The sequence below is a fragment of the Canis lupus genome, chromosome 2, assembly GCF_011100685.1.
Source record: "Canis lupus familiaris isolate Mischka breed German Shepherd chromosome 2, alternate assembly UU_Cfam_GSD_1.0, whole genome shotgun sequence".
NCBI classification, from domain to species: domain Eukaryota; kingdom Metazoa; phylum Chordata; class Mammalia; order Carnivora; family Canidae; genus Canis; species Canis lupus.
The window spans coordinates 72,483,468-72,499,118 of NC_049223.1; the positions used below are offsets into that span (position 1 = coordinate 72,483,468).

General features: G+C 54.9%; 1 protein-coding gene across 1 annotated transcript in view; it reads left to right on the top strand.

The window, feature by feature from the left end:
* SLC9A1 (solute carrier family 9 member A1) overlaps nt 1–15,237 on the top strand; it is a 48,598-nt gene extending 33,361 nt beyond the window's left edge. The window contains 11 exon segments of the mRNA NM_001287028.1: nt 1,721–2,181; nt 5,356–5,606; nt 6,930–7,147; nt 8,078–8,280; nt 9,788–9,877; nt 10,364–10,434; nt 10,554–10,727; nt 10,988–11,102; nt 11,237–11,338; nt 12,702–12,774; nt 13,385–15,237. Coding sequence (NP_001273957.1) covers nt 1,721–2,181; nt 5,356–5,606; nt 6,930–7,147; nt 8,078–8,280; nt 9,788–9,877; nt 10,364–10,434; nt 10,554–10,727; nt 10,988–11,102; nt 11,237–11,338; nt 12,702–12,774; nt 13,385–13,722 — 2,096 coding nt within the window. The 3' untranslated portion in view covers nt 13,723–15,237.
* The last annotated feature ends 414 nt before the right edge of the window (nt 15,238–15,651 follow it).

A 15,651-nucleotide genomic window follows, 5' to 3' on the forward strand; every position in this document is an offset into this window, starting at 1 on the left:
CTGTCTTCACTGCTCCTGCCTGGGTTGTCTGACCTCGAGGGGTGCCAGGCAGAGAGAGGAATCTGGGTAGCAACTATGGATTGAAGGTCTAAGGAGAGGCATCAGAGGAGGACTCCTGCCCTAACATGAGCAGACAGGGGTGCTCCAGGAAGCACACAGAAACATGCAGTGTCAGTCACACACAGTAGGGATAGAGGTACAAGAATAGTGTTCTGGAGAGATAACTAGGCAAAGATCTGCGATCAAAAGAGGATGTGGCTCATTTGGGGGAAATGCCCCTTCCAGTGCACCAGCCACTGAACACTGGGGGTTACTGGTAGACACTGTAAAGACTGGGGGATTTTTCAGCAAGAGGTGAATTTGGTCAAGTCTGTTTTAAAGCCAGGAGAACGTGCATGGTGGCTTTGGGATTCTCTCCTGGCCTAGGATGGAGACATGTTTTTTTCCCAACATGTTTTGAGTGTCTCTTGGGAGCTCGGCACTGTGCCAATGTTCTGGGCCTTGCCAGTGTTTCGAGTGTTGAGTCTTGACTTGTAGCTATACTGGCACTACCCAGATCAGTAGAGAGTGGGAGGGGCTTTGGGCATGGGGAGGGATGTTTCTGCTCCTTCCCAAGGCTCTCAGGGGTAATGAGAGCCAAAGCCTGGCCAGATGGGTTATCAGAAATTATGTGAGTAATGGCCTAACCCTGTGCATTTTCAGATCAGTAGGTACTTGCTGAATACCTACTATGCCCCTAGCCCTGGGGATCTCATTATAGACAGACAGGGTACCTGCCTGCACAGAGCTTATAGGCTAGGGAGGTTGAGGAGGAGAGCAAGAGCTTTCACCCTGAGCAAAGTATCATACTTTCTTAACTAAGCTGACCCTGGGGTTTTAGTACCCAACACGCAGTTGGGTGGCTGGGTCTTCTCCACCTACCTCCCCACCCAAAACCAAATCAAAACCCCTTGGGAGCTTGGGGCCAAACCTGGCACTGACCTCTCATCGGGGAGATTTGTGCTACTTCCTAGTTCTAGATTGGGAGCCCCAGGGGCCACTGCTGCTGGTTCGGGGAGAGGGACATGTTCATGCCTTGATGAGGAGGAGAGCAGAGCTTGACCTAAAGAGTTTAGGAGTTTGACAGGAGCTGGCAGGGTGGGAGGCCAGACCTGGCTTCTGTCCTGGTTCTGCTACTGATTTGCTGTGTGCCCTTGGGCAAGTCCCTTCCTCTATCTGAGCCTCAGCTGCTCCATCTTTAAAGTGGATAGGATTAGGCTAGAAACAGGATGGCAGATAGGTTTTATCTCACATGGAAAATTGATTGATCTCTGTTTGGCTTCTTGAGCAGCTCTCTGGACTCAGCAGGAGAGCACATGAGTCTAGGATTGGAGGTGTAGGTAATGCCCTTAGATACCTGGGGCCTCAGTAAGCAATGTATCATTCTGCCTTCCGGAGGCATACAGAGCCACTTCTTTCTACTCTTTTATGACAGAGACAGAGATAACATCTATATATCCTAGAAAAAAACATTTTAAGAGCATCATCACTTAGTTTATACAGCGAACCCTGGGAAGCTGGTATTACCACTTCCACATCATGGGTGAGGAGGCCAAGGCTCAGGGAGTTAACAGAGCAGCCCTCTGAGGCCAAGCCTGCACTGCTGTCACCAGCCCCATCCCCAGCCTCGTGTCCTGGCTCGCCGCAAGCCCACGGCTTCCCGTTCTCTTGCCCTCTGCAGGTTTCCACGTGATCCCCACTATCTCGAGCATTGTCCCGGAAAGCTGCCTGCTGATCGTAGTGGGGCTGCTAGTGGGGGGCCTGATCAAGGGCGTGGGCGAGACGCCCCCCTTCCTGCAATCAGACGTCTTCTTCCTTTTCCTGCTGCCACCCATCATCCTGGACGCTGGCTACTTCCTGCCACTGCGGCAGTTCACTGAGAACCTGGGCACCATCCTGATCTTCGCTGTGGTGGGCACACTGTGGAATGCCTTCTTCCTGGGCGGCCTCATGTACGCCGTGTGCCTGGTGGGCGGTGAGCAGATCAACAACATCGGCCTCCTGGACAACCTGCTCTTCGGCAGCATCATCTCCGCCGTGGATCCGGTGGCCGTGCTGGCCGTCTTCGAGGAGATCCACATCAATGAGCTGCTGCACATCCTTGTCTTTGGGGAGTCCCTGCTCAATGACGCCGTCACTGTGGTGAGGAGCAGTGGCCACACCCGCATGCACCCGGGGCTCAGACCCGAATCCGGGTCCAGAGCGAATCCCACATCCACCTGCTAATCATAGTAGCGAAACAGCAAATGTCCATTCCTGCTTGCTGTGTGCCAGGCATCGTGCTGAGCACTCGATGTGGATTATCTCATTTAATCCTTGTGATGACCTTAGGAGGTGCTTCTTATTCCCACTTTATGGAGGAGGCAGCAGGCCCCCTGAAGTCAGATACCTTGCTAACATGTGATAGGACCAGGGTTAGAAGCCAGGGACTTCAGGGCCTGAGCTCCTGGCCTTCCCAGGCCATATGTTCTGTCCCTGACTTGGACTGTGATGTGAACTTGGTTAAATTATGTATCATCTTTAGACTTCAGTTTACCCTTTATAGGCCATTTAGTCTATGAGGGCCAGTTTAGCCATCATGTTGGCTGTGCCCTACGTTACAGTTCAGTTTGTGTAGAGTTCAGGGGCAGCCGTGGTGGAAAGGGACCCTGCCCTCAGAACATCCAGAAACGGTGCCTACGTGGCTCAATCTGTTAGAGCCTATGACTCTCCATCTCAGGGTCATGAGTTCTAGCCCCATGTTGGGCATAGAGCCTACTTTAAAAAACTAAAATAAAATTTATTATAAAAACAAAAACACAAACCTCCAGAAAGTGATAAATAAATGGATTGACCTGAGCTTGGCCACTTGCTTATTATGTGACCTTACGCAAGTGACTGTACCTCTCTGGGCCTCACCTTTGTTAGCAGCAAAGTAGCCGAGTAGGTAGTACTTTCCTCCTATGGTCTAGCAAGGACAGGAACTCCTAACGCGGTCCGCACATGGCCATACTGTACGTGCTTACACATGCCCTTCCTCCCAGCTAGCTTCCTCAGGAAACAGATATGTGTATGTGCACACTCACATCATGTTGTGAAAATACCCCCATTCTCCTCCTAGTTGGACTGCTCAGAGAGCAGCTGTACACACAGGAAAACACAAGGACACGTGTGCATGCCAGTGCATACTCACACATGCATTCCCTCTTTACCTTCCCCCAGTCCCTCAGGAAGCCACACTTCAGAGAAGAGACAGTGGTGGTTGGCTTGTCCTCTTCCTCCCCTGTTGCCTTCATTAGGTCCTTGTGGGGCAGCACAGCAGTCTGGTCTAAGCAGGCAGGCCTCGGTGCTGGTCCTTCTAGCACCAGCTCCTGCCTCAGTTTCTCTATCTGTAACAAGGATTGCAGTACCCAGCCTGTCATTCTCCCTGGGTTCTTATAGGAGTCACACCAGTGGGTACCAAAGACCAAGCCCTCTCCAGTTGGATCTGAGTATTGGGTTCAGGTTGGCACTCCTGGGAAACAGTGGGGTGCGGTTATATCAAGACCACCTTGGGCTGCTGGCCACACCTCCCCAGGTGGTGGGAGTGCTGGTGTTAATTGCTCCTGCTCACTTCCTGTCTGAGCACTTCCTGTCTGAATATGTATTGCCTCATCTAACCCAAACAGAAACACCATGAAGTTGGCACTGTATTTATCCCCAGTTTTTCCAAGTGAGGAAATAGCTACTAACAGGGAACTCGTCCAGGGGTATGTTAGCTGGGCCTGGGACCTACACAGTGGGAGTCCAGAATGCACACACTTGCCACTATGCTGCGCTGCCTCTGTAGTCCCATTGATAGTACAACCTGGTGGAAAAGGAGGAGCTTGCCCTCTCTACCTGCCCTGTTGACCCAGATGGTAGACCCTCAGAACCCATGAATCTCCTCAGGCCAGGAGTGAGTTTAGGTGGCCTAGAGCTGAGAACGCACCTGTTGTCCACTGCTGGAGCCCTGCCCCAGCTCCCAGGCAGCACTGGGGTCAGGCCAGTGCTTGGCATCTCCCCTTCTTGCTTGGCCCAAGTCAGGCCCTTTCTAGAGTTCTGGGCATGAGTGTGACTCTTTCCCAACATTAAAGCAGAAGGAGCCCCTGGGCTGCATGGTCTCAGGCCTTTGCTCTGGAGCAGGTCACCCCTGCCCATGCCTCCTTGCCTGTAAGTAGCAGGGGCTTTGGAGAGTTCCTTCTCAGCAATTCTCAGGCCCTCTTCCCTCTCTCAGCGGCCCCAGGCCTGGAAACTGCCCAACTGTTTTCTTGGCAGAGCTGGCTAGGAGTAGGTCCAGTAGCCAGGGAGCCAGCCCCTAAGTAGAGGCAGAGCCTCAAAGTTGCCCCTCTCCAGGAGAGCCTACCCACTGCTGTCAGGGAACAAGTTCTGGGTCTGGTTTTGCCATTGAGGACTCCACCACTCTGAGCTTCAGTGTAGGAAAGGAACCTGGCATCCTTGGGTCGCCTGCCTCATGAGGCTGTTGTGTGTTTAGCAGGATAGCCATTGTCCAAGGGCTTTCTAGTATGTGACCTGCCACGTAAACGTCTGACGATAGCATTACAGTGACTGTTTACTTCCTGGTCTAGGAGGTGGAGAAACATTAGAAAACCTATAGTTGCATAGCATCTGAACTTGGCTCTGCAGGGTGACCACCTGGAGAGCTTATTGAATAGAGACTTCTGGACCCCACCTCCAGAGAATCCAAGTGGGGTATGGCCTGGCTGTGTATATTTTCAGAAATTTTCAGAAGCTAAGAAGTCCTGTTCTAGTTCATTGTCTGAACTTTCTCTGCTTTGTGCTAAGGAAAGACTGAATGAAATCCAGACAGGGACACAATCGGCCCAAGGTCAAACAGTGCGAGAGGCCACTTAGTAGCACCAATAGTAGCTACCACTGTGATAGGCATAGCTCTCAGCACTATGCCTTTATGAACTAGTTTCATCCTCCCCATAGCCCTATAAGGTTGGTACTATTAACTCATTGTATGGCTAGGAAAACTGAGGCACAGGGAGATTGAGTCATTTGCCCCATGTATACAGCTAGGGAGCAGCAGAGCCACAATTCCAACCCAGATAGTTTGGCTTCAGAGTTAGTGCTCTTAATCAGCATGGCATGCTGAGGGCCTGAAGCAAGGCCCTTTAGCCCCTAGGCTGGTGGTTTTGACCACCTGCTTGGCACTAGGGTTTCTCTGCTATCATGTGGCCTCTTCTTGTAGCCATGGTTGGTGGAGGACATGCACTCACCCTAGGTGGACCCCAGGGAGCTGGACAGCCAGGGCCCTGCCCTCCTGCCAACCAGCCTACACACCCTCCCCAGGTCCTGTATCACCTCTTTGAGGAGTTTGCCAACTATGACCGAGTGGGCATCGTGGACATCGTCCTTGGCTTCCTGAGCTTCTTCGTAGTGTCCCTGGGCGGGGTGTTTGTAGGTGTGGTCTACGGAGTCATCGCAGCCTTCACCTCCCGATTCACCGCCCACATCCGCGTCATCGAGCCACTCTTCGTCTTCCTCTACAGCTACATGGCCTACCTGTCAGCTGAGCTCTTCCACCTGTCGGGCATCATGGCGTGAGTCTGGGTGCAGCACTGGGGAGGCTGCCAACTTGGATTCCCCAGGCTTGCAGGGTCACAAGGGAGTTCTCCAGGGCCCAGCCTCTGGCTCTGGGATGAGACTCATGGAATGGACCAGGCTCCAGGTCCCGGGACTGCCCCTGGAAGCACTGAGTTTAAAGTTCTGGAAGGCCTCAGCCCTGCTAATTCTTCCCTTCATTTGCCTCAAAGGGAGTTCCTTGGTTGCAGCTGGGCACAGGCTCTCACATTCACTGTGCCCTTCCTTCTGTAGCCGCAGCAAGGAGGCTTGGGGCTTCCATTGCAGTGAGGAATGCAGAGGTCCAGAGGCTTCAGCTGGGTCTTAAAGTTCAGGGAATGTGGAGAGGCAGTGAGGTGCAAAGATTTGCCCAGTAGGGGAAGACATTGGAAATGCAGGGGCCAGGCTGGATTGGGGGATTCGGGGTGACCGTGAGGAGGCCGGGCCAGCAGGAGCAGAGCCCAGGTATGGACGCCAGGCGAGGACGTGGGCAGCTGCTTGGAACAGAGCTCCTTATGGGAACGCCTGTGCATTAGAGACACCATGCTCCAGGGGAATAAACCAAGGCCATGGACATGTGTATGACTCCTGTTAGGCAGAGAGGGGCAGCATGGCTTTGAGGGGGAAGAGGCACAGGCTTTATTTATTTATTTATTTTATTTTATTTTATTTTATTTATGATAGTCCTCCAGAGAGAGAGAGAGAGAGAGAGAGGCAGAGACATAGGCAAAGGGAGCCCGACGTGGGACTCGATCCCGGGTCTCCAGGATGGCGCCCTGGGCCAAAGGCAGGCGCCAAACCGCTGCGCCACCCAGGGATCCCCAGGCACAGGCTTTAGAGTTGGGCAGACCTTAGTCCGCATCTTAGCTCTGCCACTCGCTGGCAGGGTGACAGTGGACAGGCAGTGATCTCTCTCTCAGATCCCTCATCTAAAAAAATGCAAGGGCAGCCCGGGTGGCTCAGCAGTTTAGCACCGCCTTCAGCCCGGGCGTGATCCTGGAGACCTGGGATCGAGTCCCACATCGGACTCCTTGCATGGAGCCTGCTACTCCGTCTGCCTGTGTCTCTGCCTCTTTCTCTGTCTCTCATGAATAAATAAATACAATCTTAAAAAAAAAAAAATGTGCCCATGTCTGGAGGGTTGAGTGAGAAGACTGAGGCCAAAGAGACCAGTAAGGCCCGTGGCGGGTTCTGACCCGTCAGGGGGCAAGGCACGCGGGCACCTGTCCGCCTCCCTGCAGTGGAGGGGCTCTGGGAAGGTGCAGCCCCACTGAACCCCAAACTCTCCTCTCTCCTGACCCCAGACTAATCGCCTCAGGAGTGGTGATGCGCCCCTACGTGGAGGCCAACATCTCCCACAAGTCTCATACGACCATCAAGTACTTCCTGAAGATGTGGAGCAGCGTCAGTGAGACCCTCATTTTCATCTTCCTCGGCGTCTCCACCGTGGCCGGCTCCCACCACTGGAACTGGACCTTTGTCATCAGCACCCTGCTCTTCTGCCTCATCGCCCGAGTGCTGGGTGAGGTCCCGGGCTGGAGCCGGGTAGAGGTGTGTGCGTGCACGCACGTGTGGGGTGGAGGGCAGGCCGGGCCGGGGGAGGGCCGGGCGGCTGGTCTGAGGGGCCCCAGGTGGCTGCCGGCTGCTCGGGCTTCCCTGCCCCCTCAGCAGTGCTGAGACTGCCAGGCGTTGCGATGGCTCACCGTGAGTCCGTGATCTCTGGGAAGACGGCCACAGTGCGTGAGAAAGGAGGGACCTCAGGGACCCTGTGCCACAGAGCCCGGGAAGTTCTCTGAATGTTCCTCTGCATTGCCTCGTGGCACGGATGACTTGAGCACTTGCAAACCTGTCAGTGCTACCGGCCCCGGGGCACACACAGGGATCAGGCCTTGGGAGCTTGGATTCTGCTTATAATTTCTAGACACCCCTCACCTCATGACTCTGTCGCTTCCCCCTCTGGATCTCACTCACCTCCTCTCTAAGAGTAGGTCTATGTCCCTGAGCCAGACTGGCTATCGCATCTACTTGGTATGCTGTGTTTTAAACCCCTTTAGTCCTGGGTATCATCCTCTAGAGATTCTGGTTCTGTGGGTTGAGGTCAAATCCAGGTCTCTGCATTAAAAAACTTTTTATTATGGAAAATTTGAAGCACACAGAAAAGTAGATCCCACAAACCCATCGTGATTAATAGATACCAACTTGTGGCCAGTCTTGTTTCAACTCTCCTGCCATCTCCCTTCTGACTTCCAGCCACTGGAGGCCTCTGTGATGCCTCTAAAGCACATCCAGGTTGGGAGACCCCCTTAAGGATCCACCCAGCTCATGGCTGAGGGACCCAGGAAATGAGTGCACTGGGTGGGTATACTAGCCAAGGCTTCCTCCAGGCAGAGCAGGTGCAGAAGCCAGGAGGGGCTGGGGACAGCATGACACTCTTCTTGCCCTTCCCTGGCAGGTGTGCTGGGCCTGACCTGGTTCATCAACAAGTTCCGAATTGTGAAGCTGACCCCCAAGGACCAGTTCATCATCGCTTACGGGGGTCTTCGAGGGGCCATAGCCTTCTCCCTGGGCTACCTCCTGGACAAGAAGCACTTCCCCATGTGTGACCTGTTCCTCACTGCCATCATCACTGTCATCTTCTTCACCGTCTTTGTGCAGGTGCTGGCCAGGGCGGAGCGGCCCTGCCTGGGGACCCTGACTCTGCAGGTGGAAAGAGGAGGCGCACAACCTGAGACAGAGCCATGGGCTCTGGTCCACCGATAACTTGCTACACAATCTTGGGCAAGCCGCTCCTCCTTTCTGGGCCTCAGTTTCCTTAATTGTGAAGGGGGAATTGTGATAATGAGCGACCAGTCAGAATGCTGCCTAACATTCAATCCAGACAGTGTTGAGAGAAGGTGCAGTCAGCAGGCTTGTGGTGCTCATTATAGGGCTTTAGGGAAATGACCTAATGTCTTAGGATCTCCATTTCTGTGCCTATAAAATGGGAATAATAGCACAACACGGGGAGCTATAAAGATTGCTGAACTGGGCAACAGGAGGTCTGGAGTCAGCCCAAGCTCTGCTGCTCTCCTGTGACCCTGGGAAAGACCCTCCTGTTTCTGGGTCTTGGTTCCCCATCTATGAAGTGAGGGCAGATGATCCCAGAGTCCCTCCAGCCTGCTGGCCAGTGATTTCTGTGCATTTAATGACCCTGGCTTAGCTGAGAGTTCCCCCAGCCCCTTCAGAATTCCCAGAAAAACCCAGCCTGGATGGTGTAAATTGCTCCACCGTACCTGACCTCTGACTTTGGGCAAGTGAGAAACAGTCTGTCCGGGCCTCCATTTCTCTGTCCCTTCTGTCTTTCCTAGACATAAATCTTGGCAAAGCTTTCATGGGAAACAGCATTGCCTTCTCAGGAGAAAACCATGTGGAGACATCTTCCTGGGGCCAGACTCACCTTCTGTCCCTTACAAGGATAGGGCTCTTTTGCCCTCTTGCCCTGTTTCCATCGTCAAAAACATTTTATCACCTTGACTTTGCAGTTGTGTACGCTAATGGCTAGCCAGGCCCATTTTCGATGAAGTCAGCATTGAGGGAGGGGTGCCCCTGCCTGGGTTTGAATCCAGCTTTACCACTACTTCTGTAAGACCTCAGGAAATTACTTAACCTCTCACTTGTAAGATGGGGACAATGGAAGAACCTACCTCTCAGGGTCAGTGTGGGTATTCAAGAGCTAGTACCTAGTAAATCACAACTAATTCTGGCACGTGGTATTCGTGCAATTAAATTAGCTTGCTGCGGCCGTTACCAGCTGGTCAATTGCAGTCCTGTGAGGGAGGTAGAACAGAAGTGGTTTTCCCTATCAGCCAGATCTAACTTCTCTGGGTTACAAAGCGCATTTGAGGTTGAGTCCACATTTGAACCCAGGCCTTCTGACCCCCTCACCCGGACTGGATGGCTGATGTGTGAGTCATTCAGCTGGGTGGGCTATGTCTTCAGGAAGAAGTGGGCCTTAAGGACCTGCCTTTGTACAAGGGCTGACATGAAGGTTGGGGGAGTGGGGACCTCAGAGCAGAAAGCATCCCAGCTTCAGGGGCTCTGGGTGGTGGTGGGGGAGAGAGGCACTGTGGCCTCCCTGCCAGGGTCACTGACCTGGAGTGCCTGACGCCCACCTGTCCTCCAGGGCATGACCATTCGGCCCCTGGTAGACCTGTTGGCTGTGAAGAAAAAGCAAGAAACGAAGCGCTCTATCAACGAGGAGATCCACACACAGGTACTGGACACTGGGCCTTGGCTGCTGGTTGCAGGAGAAGGCTCAGGGAGCTGGGCAGCAGCTAGGCCTCATGTCCGTTGCTTCACTTGGCCCCTCCACCCTTATCCCAGTGCTGGGTGATCCTTCAGCCCCTTGAGGTCACCAGATCGTGCCATAGGCACATGTAGTGTGGGCAACCAGGAGCCCACTCTAGGAGGGGGTGTCATGCCATTTCTACCTCTAGTAGGAACCTAACCCAGGCATTGGGCACAAGTGGATTCAGGGAAGGGGGCTCAGCCAGGCTCCCTGTCGGGGTTTGAGGTGCTACAGGTTCAGAATGAGTGAGATGTTGGTGCCACCTGCTGGCTGCTCCTGGAACTACAAGGCTGGGCTGAGCAGAGCTGCACCAGGGTGGAAGGTGGGGGGTGAGGGGGGCCTGTCAGAAATCTTGGTAGGGAAGGAACCTTCCCAGTAGTGAGGCTTGACCTGGCCCTGGGCCCATTTCAGTTCCTGGACCACCTTCTGACAGGCATCGAGGACATCTGTGGCCATTACGGCCACCACCACTGGAAGGACAAGTAGGTGGCAGGCCTGGTGGGCTGGTGGGTGGGGAGGGGCAGGTGAGGGTCTCCCTGGGCCTGGGTGTCTCCCCACCCTGAGGAGCTGCCTACACGCATCTTCTCCCTCCTCCCACCAGGCTCAACCGGTTTAACAAGAAATATGTGAAGAAGTGTCTGATAGCAGGGGAGCGCTCCAAGGAACCCCAGCTCATCGCCTTCTACCACAAGATGGAGATGAAGCAGGCAATTGAGCTGGTGGAGAGCGGTGGCATGGGCAAGATCCCTTCTGCTGTCTCCACTGTCTCCATGCAGTGAGTGCTGATGGCCAACGCTGGCAGCTTCCGTACCCCCACACCGACCCAGTCCACACCAACCTGGCAGGCCACCAGTGGGCCGGGGGGCGGGGCAGTGGCAGGCCCCTCTGTTGTCCCAGCAAGGTGGCTGAGAGAGCTGCAGGGCCACAGATGACCACCCACGCATGCCATCCCTGGGATGACTTCCTGGCCTAGGACAGCAGGCTCCAGGGTCACAGGAGTTTTCTGGGGGACCTAACCTGTGGCCTGTTTTGCAGGAACATCCACCCCAAGTCTCTGCCTGCTGAGCGCATCCTGCCGGCACTGTCCAAGGACAAGGAGGAGGAGATCCGCAAAATCCTGAGGAACAACTTACAGAAGACGAGGCAGCGGGTGAGGGGCAGCTCCCTGCCGGGTGCCCTACAGCAGAGGAGCCCCTCTGCTCCAGCCCTGCCCCACACAGGTGCAGAGCCTCCCTGGCCCCGTCAGGCCCAGCTTCCGGGGGCTGACAGCTGTTCCTCCCACAGCTGCGATCCTACAACAGACACACACTGGTGGCAGATCCCTACGAGGAGGCCTGGAACCAGATGCTGCTCCGCAGACAGAAGGCCCGGCAGCTAGAGCAGAAGGTGTGTCTGGGACTGGAGCTGGCTCCTGCCTTTCCCTGGGAGTCTGGGTTCTTCTTCTTCCTATACCCTACCATCAAGTCCCTTTGCAGAGAGAGCCACTGCAGTTTCTTTCGACTCCTCTACTTGTTTTGAAGACTGAGCTCCGGGGCAGGTTCCAGAAGCTGCCTCCTCCTCCACCTCCTCCCCACTCAGGGCAGCAAAGAGGCCAGTGCCTATTTGCTGCATCCTTAGGCATCTGAGTCTATCCGTGTGCTTAACCTCTTATTTTCTGGTAAAAACAAAACAAAACAAAACACTAAGGCCAAGGAAGAAGGGAGCTTCCCCAAATAACAATGCAAGGAAGGCTTACATGCATTCATGTTCGTTTGCTCAGGAACATTTTTTTGAGTGGTACCTAAATGCTGAGCAGCAGAGTAGCCTCTGTGGATCCAGCAGTGAATCAACCCAGTCCCTCCCTTGCAGAGCTTTTCATGCAGCAGCCCAGGCAGGACAGGAAGTGCAAGGGCCCTGAGCACTCTGAACAGGGCGATAGTCGGGTAAGCTTAGGAACAGAGCCAGGCTGAAGGGAGTATGGGCAGAGGGAGGCCCAGGCTGTGTGCATAAGGTCCCAGTCACAGAACAAGGCCCGTTGTAGAAACTGAGTTAACGGTGTCAGGCTTTGGGCTTTATTCCAAGGACATAAAGAGTCACAAAGGGATCTGAGACTGGGATGACATGGGAAGGGGTAGAGGGTGGCCTGGATTAGTTGGGAGGGGGTGGGGAGGGAAGTGGGAGGTGGGATGGAAAGGAGTGGATACATTCAAGGGACATTTAGGAGGTGGAGCTAGCCAGATTTGGTCACCAGTTTGAGGTGGGGCTGCGGTAAGAGGAAAGAGGGGTCATTCTCTAGCCTTCTGATTGGGGTGTAGGGAGTGGTGATTGCAATAGGGGGTGCTGAGGATGGAATACGGTCTTAAGAGATGATCAGAATCTGAGCTGTTTCAACATACTGCGCTGAGATACCTGGGGGCCAGTTGGGGGCCAGATGTCTACTCCTGAGCTGACTTTACGGGTCTGGACTTCTGGGGTGAGTGTGGGCTGGAGAAGAGACTGGGGCAGTGTCACTGTGGGAGACGACAGGACAGTTGAAGGCGGCTCCGGAGACTGCATAGCTTGACAGAGGCTGGGCTGAGCCTTCAGGAACCCCTGAAGCTCCAGCATGGCCTCATCACTGGCACCAGGGAGACAGACCAAGAACCTAATGAGGAACTGCCAAGGAGGGAGCAGGCACCCGAACATGCCAACGGAGGGTGTGGCCACCAGCTTCAGGTGCCATCCCCAGGGCTGCCCATGCTCACCTCCGTCTGCCCTTTTCTCTTGCCAGATCAATAACTACCTGACGGTGCCAGCCCACAAGCTGGACTCACCCACCATGTCGAGGGCCCGCATTGGCTCAGGTAAGACAAGCCACAGGGTGCCAGGAGAGGGGCCTCAAGGCTGGGCAGTCCGTGCCACTGTCTCCTGAGGATGAGACTCCCAACAGGATTGGGCCTCAGAGAGTCGTTGGGGGGAGGACAGGCTTCTCCCTCTGACCTCCTCCCAATCCCTGAGCTCCTTCTAAATCGGCTGGAGTTGGGGGTCCCCTCAAGAGGGCAGAGGAATGGCCCTGCTGTCCTCCCCAGGGACAGAGGTGCTCCCTCTGGGGCTTACAGAGAGGACTGTGAGGGGGTTTGGTGCCAGGCAGGGAGGCCAGCAGGGTCTTGGGATATCCAATATGTGGGCCCTGGGGCAGCTGGTACCTTAGGAAGAGCTCTAATTCTTGGTCTGGGGAGGGTCCTCTGTGGAGGCCCTGTTCTGAGGAGAAGAACACAGCCTGACCTTTGGAACTTCAGTGTGAGGGGAAAAACTGTCTGGTAAGGGCTCATACAGCCCATGTGGAGTAATCTGAAACATGGCAGCATTGCCACACTCACTAGAAGGTTCTGTGGGAGCTGCTGGCACATGCCACAGTGGGGCAAGTGCTGGGCAGGGGCAGAAGCCAGCTTGTGCCTCACTCTTCCTCTCCAGACCCGCTGGCCTATGAGCCGAAGGCCGACTTGCCTGTTATCACCATCGACCCAGCCTCCCCGCAGTCGCCTGAGTCCGTGGACCTGGTGAATGAGGAGCTGAAGGGCAAAGTCTTGGGGCTGAACCGAGATCCAGCCAGGGTGGTGGAAGAGGACGAGGAGGATGATGGGGGCATTGTGATGCGGACCAAGGAGCCCTCTTCCCCAGGCACCGATGATGTCTTCACCCCTGGGCCAAATGACAGCCCCAGCTCCCAGAGGATACAGCGCTGCCTCAGTGACCCAGGTCCCCACCCTGAGCCTGGGGAGGGAGAGCCTTTCATCCCCAAGGGGCAGTAGCACTGGGGTCAGTGGGCAGTGCCCATCCCACCACAGACTCTCCCACCAGAGCAGGGGCTGCTGGGGGAACTGGGGGCTCCCTTCATCCTTCCTGACCTGGATTGGCCCTGCCCCTCCCCCGACCGCATGGCAGCTGGGCCCACAGCCCCCACCGCAGCACGGCTTCCCCCTGCCTCCTGGGAAGCACCCTCCCTCCCACCAGAACTGCCTTCCCAAACCATTTGGCAGAACTGTTGGGCTGTGAGGCAGATCTGCCCCTTCCCGATTCAGGCTCTCTCCCAAACCCCGGCCGAGGGCCTCTGAGATTCCCAGCCCTCGGAGGCCTGCCGCCTACTCCATCATCCTCATTCAAACCAATCTTAGTTCCTAACCAAAGAGCCTCTGGCTCAGCCTTGGTCCTGCCTGGAAAGGGAAGGAATCAAGACCTCTCTTGGCCTCAGCCAGACCCTACATTAACAGCGGAAAGACTGGGGGACCGGGTGTCTGTCTGGGGTAGGGATTGGTGACACATGGCAGGCCCACCCTCCCTCCTGCCATCTCTGTCCCCCTGGCCAGCCCCCCTGACCTGTCTTTACTCAGAGCTGCAGGATGAGGGCATCTCTGAGCTTCTCTGACTGGAGCTGGGGCACTTTGGACAGTGATATGACTTAGTTTTCCAAACTGTCCCAAGAAGAGACCCCTGAGCCCACCAGGGGCTACTGTCAGAGGCTCCAGAAAGTGCTGCCTTTTTATCTGTTTTGTTTGTTCACACTCCATGTATGATTCAATTTGCACAGAGGGCATTCCTGTTTTTAAAACATTTTAAAAACCCCTGGTTTAACAGAGCTCTGGCCCTCCTACTCCAGAGAATTACTCCTCCTCATCTGTGCCTGTCTGCCCAACACTCCCCCAAATTGGTCCTCTCCCTCCTGGGCTCTTAACCGTGGCCCCAAAGCTATGATTTTAGAAGTGACCTTTCCCACTCCAATTCATGATTCTCTCTAACTCATTGTTGCTGGGCCTCCTGGCCCCTTCTGTGCTCTTGGGCCTGACCCTCGGTTCCTGCTGGCCTGTTCTTTCTCTCATCCCCCTCCACCCCTTTGGTCCCTGGACCTCTTATGTGCACCGCACCCAGCTTGCTGTGAAGCCCAGTCCTTAGGGGAGAAGGCTTCCCCGAGGATCACCCACCCCACCAGGGTTGGTGGGTGGGCAGAGTCCTGGGCCCCCAGAGGCCTTTGCTCACAGGCACACACTCCCACCCCACTGCCACCATGGCCAGGCCCAGACCTATCGGTGTCTGTCCTTCCCCAGGATTGTGCAATAGTCAGAGTGTCCCTCTTCCCAGCGGACTGGGCAGTGGGTGCTCATCTTAACCCCTTCTCTCCATGCAAGTGCTGTTTTGGGCAGGAGTCACCGTGCAAGGGTGACATTGACAACCATGTTCAAAGCCACCACAGCTGCTGCTGCTCTGCCGCCTGTACAGAAGAAACGGAATCTTTTTTCATATTCTAATAAATCTGTGTGAGTTTTTATAGAGTTGAGGGCTGCTTCCTAGGGACCAGGACTTTGGGAAGGAGGGTGGTCTGGAGGCCTGAAGGACTTAGTTCAATGGCTGGCACAGAGAAATGTTTAATCCACGTCAGTTGCTGGCATGGTTATGACTGTGTCAGGCACTGGAGGTAGAGCAGTGAGCAAAGCAGGACGCCCGGGACCCTTGAGTGCCTTCAGCCTTCTGGGGAGGGAGCAGCAGCAATCAAACGTGGACACACCAGGAAAAACCCAATGTTTGTGAATGACAGTGAATGAAGGGGGGGCAAGGGGGCAGGGAGGACTGTCCTAGGTCATCTTAGGAAAGGACTAGAGAATGAGCTGAGGTTAACCAGCTGAAGAATGTTTCAGAGTTCCTGAATATTCTCATTGGGAGCTGCACTTGGAAAGACCCCAGGATCT